Below are 5,591 nucleotides of genomic sequence, written 5' to 3' on the forward strand. Positions count from 1 at the left end.
TTCAAGTGGATCAAAGGCTTTAACAAGGGTGACGGAAGGAAGGTCAATAGTCAATAAAAAGATAAATTATTACCCTCATAGACACTACAGGGAAGAAAAAAAGAAAAAAGAAATAAAAAAAAAGCGAATAGATAAACGACCGGGAGAAGTTTGGGACTCAACCTTCCAGCCTCTTCTTCCCTCCTCCTCCTCCTCCTCCTCCCCCTCCCCAACCACGTTCTCCCTCGTCTCTTTCATCCTGCTCCCATTCCCCATTCCCTCACCACGAGCCAACCCAGGGCGATTGGGTCGTTTCCTTCTAAGTTTTACGAGGGACTCTCGCTCTTACGCCCTCACAGCTGAGGGCCTTCGACGACCAAGACTTGTTTCAGGACGCGATGCACCAGTTATAACATCTTTTCCAGGTTTATTAGCCTCTCGTACCTCAACGGAATCTAAACGGTTATATCTCGTTTAGTGTGGGATTGATTATATATATATATATATATATATATATATACATATTATATATATATATATATATATATATACATATATACATATATATATATATATATATACATATATATATATATATATACATATATATATATATATATACATATATACATATTTATATATATATATATATATTTCAAGTCCAAAAGGTGTTACTTTGTAGGTTTCAGAATGATTTGATGGCGGTGTTTTCTTGTTCGCTGAATTCTGATTCTGAAGTCTATTTCTCGCTAAATGCAATATGACATGACGTCGAGTTCTCTTGTTCTTTGAGTAACAAAGGGGTGTTGATGGTCTTACTGTTATTATTCATTTAATGAATAACCACAAATGTCTCCATAATGGTTAATAGATTGGTTTCTTTATGCACATATATGCATGTACAGTTACGATATATATATATATATATATATATATATATATATAAATATATTTATAATATATAAAAATATATATATATATATATATAAATAAATTATGTTGTTCATTAACGAATGTATTTATTTATTTATATACATATATATACATATACCCGTATGTTAGGTATTTAAAGGATGTAAATATCCATAATTTTGATATATTATGTTTTATAGCCCATCTCTCTCTCTCTCTCTGTGTCTCTCTTCCTCTCTCTCTCTCTGTCTATATGTCTGTTTCCCTGTCTATCTATCTAGCTACTTATCTATCTCTAATTAATTATCTATCTTTCTATATATCTATCAATCTTTCTCCCTCTCCCTCTCTCTTTGTCTATTTAGCTATATAGATACCCGACTACGTAACTATGTCTATCTATCTATATCTATTTTTATCACACAGTTCTGAGATATAACCACGTATCTGAAATGAGTTTGTCTCCGTTTTTATATCTCTTATATCATCCAATTCTGAAAGTGCAAGGTTTTTCAGTCAGCTTCTCCTTTCATAAGAATATAAGAATAAAAGAGATTGCAAGAGACCATAAGGGCTACACTAGGCAGTTCCATGTCCATGACCACCTGCCATCCCCATCCATAAAGTTGTGTAACCGTTTCTTAAAACAACCGATAGTTTCAGCACTCACTACTTGGTTACCAAGTCTATTCCATTCGTTGGCCACCCTATTAGGAAACCAATTCTTTCCTATTTCCTTCTTAAATCTATATCTGTCCAATTTAAATCCATGACTGCGAGTCCTTACCTATTGTTTCAATATGATGACTTTATTTGCGTCACCCTTGTTAAAACCTTTGATCTACTTGAACACCTCTATTAGAGCTCCCCGCACTCTGCGTCTTTCCAGAGAGTGTAAGTTTCGTATTCCAGACATTATGTATTGCTGTTCCTCAGTTTCTTTAAGACCAATTCATTACTTTGACTGTATCGTTTTGCATCCACTTACTACCACTAGTTTTTGTTAAGTGGGTTAGTGATTCCCACTGGGGACACTCCCGGGTCCCGCCCACGGGAGGGGGGGGGGGGAAGGAGGTCCATAAGCTGAGAACCAGGTCAATAGGATTAATAGGAATGGATTAGTTACAGCTTTCTGAAACATCATTACGTCATAGAATTTCAGTGACGTCATGAACTATTTTGTTCAGTTGAGGGCCTGGGACCTTCATACGTCATAGGTTTTTCAGTGACGTCATGAGGTCTTTTGTTCAGCTAAGGGGCCGATACATCATTACGTCATAGAATCTTAGTGACGTCATGAACTATTTTGTTCAGTTGAGGGACCGAGACATCATCACGTCATGGCGTTTCTGTGACGTCATGAATTATGTTGTTTATTCATTCATCCATTTACTTTTTTATTTATTCGTTTATTCATTTATTGATCTATTCATCAGTTTGATTATTTAGTCAACCTTTGCTCTTACTTTTGTTATTTTGTTCATTTTTTCCAAGGAGAACATGAATGTCTTTCCTCACACTTTACCTGCTTCGTAGTAAGTATGCATAATTCACATTTTCTAGCCACATAAAACAAATAAATGTCAAATATGTTATAATTATGACTGTTAACGTTGAAAAAAAGCAAAGCGTTTCTCTTCATCAACATTGAATTGTAATTATTATTATTTTTACTATTATCATTATTACTATTATTATTATTATCATTATTATCACTAACATTATTATTATTATCATTATTATTATTATTGTTATCATTATTATTAGTATTATTATTACTATTATTATTACTATTTATTTATTTATTTATCTATTGAAATTTTTGTAACGGAGTGGGATTTAGGACAAAATTGAAGAGGGAGCCACAATATGGTTGAGAATTCATGAATGGGGAAATGGAGTGAAAGAAGTCGGGAACCGCTGCGACCTGACCCATAAAAGGTCGCAGCGACAATATTCCCGATTTAATATCTCGTTTATGCTCTCATATTCCTTCAAATATTTTACAGGTCACTTTAGGAGTGATGATTGAAATAACCAAAGACGACGTCTCGATACGCCAGGTATTGTGGGCACGAGCAAATGCAGTTGTTCTGGGTTCTTGGCACTATTTTATTCAGCTGAGGGAAGCCTTCGGTAGCCGAAGGCTTAAAGTCAATGATGTGACCATTTCAAGTATTTAGAGTGAGAAAGATTTGCAGGCGATGCGCCTTCAAGAGCGGGGCCTCTTCAGTGTCCGCGGAGGCTTCTCCAGCCACAGATTCTCTTGAGGGGGTCAGGTTCCAGAAGGAGCCTCAGAAGCGTTCTCGAGGATGAGTTCAGCTCTTTCCAGCCTTCCTTCTTGTAGATCCTCTTGTCCTTTTCGGCCCACATTCTGTAATCTTTGTCTACGAGGTTTGCCTGAGACCAGGGCTTTCTTGTGGTCATCAGTTTGAAGAAGATGATGCCACAAGCCCACAGGTCCACTGGGGGTGCAAGGTACCTCTTCTCCTGCTGGCGCTGCACTACTTCGGGTGCCATATACGACTTGGTGCCCACCTTTCGGCTCAGTCGGATTTCCTCTCCGTCCTTAATGAACAGACCGGCAAGACCGAAGTCAGAGATCTTGAGAACCTTGTCTTTGGTCACAAGAAGGTTGCCTGGCTTCAGATCTCGGTGGACGACACCTCTCGAGTGGATGTATGTCACGCCATCCAGCAGCTGTTTGAAGTACAATTTGACCTCATTTTCGCTCAGGTAAGGCATGTTGGTCGTCAGGTTGCCTTTGGAGCAATACTCAAGATTCAGGCACAGTGTTTTCGTCTTCTGTTCCCAGCAGAAGAGTCTGAGCACATTCGGATGGCTCAGCTGAATTTGGATCATTTCTTCGCAAGTGAATCCACGTTCCGAAGGCTGGGAAAGAACGACTTTGCGGGCGATCTGTCTTTTCATTTTCTCATTTTTCAAAAGAAATACTTTGCCAAAACCTCCTTCCCCAAGAACCCTGACTCTTCTCCAGCCTGAAGTGAAGTTGCAACGCTTCAGTGCTTCTTCGTTGTATTTCAGGACTTCTTCGTAGTCTGTCAGGTCAATGGCTTTGGTGGCAAACTTTGAGGTTTGGTCGACTTCAGCTCCTCTCGAAGACGACTTGTCCTTCCGGCTGTGTCTGATTTCCTGGAAGCAGCGGCAGAGTGCGAAGAACACCAGGAAGATCATGTTGATTGAAGAGTAGATTCCTACAACGACTCAAGTTCGGAGGGCCAAGAGCGATCACCACGAAGACTCGAGAAGTTGTGTCAGATTTGTGGTCACTTGGTGCACCAAGGCTGAGGTTCGGAAAGGCGAGGTCATCGGCAGGATCACAACTTATCTACTCTCTCTCTCTCTCTCTCTCTCTCTCTCTCTCTCTCTCTCTCTCTCTCTCTCTCTCTCTCTCTCTCTCTCTCTCTCTCTCTCTTTCATTCGTTGTTGGCGTCATCGCAAGTATACTGGTCTCGCATTCACTTGTTAGTGGGTTCGAATCCCGCACTTCTCTTCAATTAACATTTCTCCTTACGCTCGTTTGACTACTTTTAAGTCTGGTTAAGCTTTGAGCTCTTTTATCAGACAAGAATTTCAATTAGAAGAGAGCAACTTAATGAATATATTTAATCCCACTGGCACAATTTTAAGTTGTATTTATCCTCTGTGTTATCAATTTTGACGATGCTTTGCAAAGAACGTTCTGTTATCTTGTAAAAATGTTGTTGATTTCTTAAATCGACTTATAATACCTGTGCCATTTGACCTGGGCGCCGATGGCGTGATCAGAAACGTGCTGGTCTCACGATTCACTTAGTTGCCGGTTCGAATCCCGCACTTCTCTCCGATTTCCATCAGACAGAGAGAAGGAAATGGGAAAGGGGACGGCTTCGGTCGCAGCAGTTCAGCGCCTCCGTGCGTAGGCGTCTTACATTCTTCTGTTTGTTTTGAAACATTTAATTATGTCTGCTGTCAATGTCCTATTAAAACAACAGCGTAGGACTCGCAAGTTACTTATGACATGCAATTGTTATACTCTCACTCATTATGTATGAATATGTATGTGCGTATGTATGTAATGTATATATACATACATGGATATATATACATATATATATATATATATATGTATATATATATATACTGTATATATATATATATATTTATATATACTGTATATATATATATATATATATAATATGTGAGAAATGTAGTAACACGTTTGTAAATCACAACTAACATCACAGTCGGACGAAAGAAAGAGTTGAGTAAGCGAAACTATGTATCTCGTTTGCTAACTGCAATCCTCTTGAGATTGCTGACTACAATCCTCTCCAGTGCTACTGATGAGGATTGCAGTTAGCAATCAAAATATATAGTTTTGCTTACTCAAGTGTGGTGTTTGTTGTGATATATAATATATATACACACAATATAAGTGCTCGGTTGCATTTAATGATTATGAAAGTTATGTATCAATGCAGAAAGATTTAAAAAAGACAATAAGAAAAGAAAACGACAATACGAAATGAATATCGCTGATAAACCCAAAGAGAATCCCAAAGAATTCTATAGTTACATTACAGATAAAAAGGTTGTTAGGAATCACATTGGTCTACTATTATCTGCTGACGGTCAACTTGAATATTCAAATGAAGGAATGTGTAATATTTTAAACAATTATTTTAGCTCGGTATTCG

General features: G+C 38.0%; 1 protein-coding gene across 1 annotated transcript; it reads right to left on the minus strand.

Moving 5' to 3' along the window:
* Nucleotides 1-324: 324 nt before the first annotated feature.
* On the minus strand, nucleotides 325-3,822 carry LOC143023647 (uncharacterized). Its single transcript, XM_076182236.1, has 2 exons — nucleotides 3,580-3,822; nucleotides 325-423 (listed from the first exon to the last, which is right to left on the minus strand). The coding sequence occupies exons 1-2, from the start codon at nucleotides 3,820-3,822 to the stop codon at nucleotides 325-327; spliced, it is 342 nt and encodes a 113-aa protein (XP_076038351.1).
* Between the last annotated feature and the right edge of the window lie 1,769 nt (nucleotides 3,823-5,591).

Source organism: Oratosquilla oratoria, unplaced genomic scaffold, assembly GCF_046742065.1.
Source record: "Oratosquilla oratoria isolate Oo_2021 unplaced genomic scaffold, ASM4674206v1 SCAFFOLD53, whole genome shotgun sequence".
Classification (NCBI taxonomy): Eukaryota; Metazoa; Arthropoda; class Malacostraca; order Stomatopoda; family Squillidae; genus Oratosquilla; species Oratosquilla oratoria.

What these genes read in the sequence shown, in the direction of transcription:
- LOC143023647 (XM_076182236.1), bottom strand. Translation starts at nt 3,822, where the DNA reads ATGAAAAGACAGATCGCCCGCAAAGTCGTTCTTTCCCAGCCTTCGGAA. An exon ending in TCAAACAGCTGCTGGATGGC is followed by an intron (nt 424 to 3,579) that starts GTGACATACATC and finishes GATTCCGTTGAG; the next exon opens with GTACGAGAGGCTAATAAACC.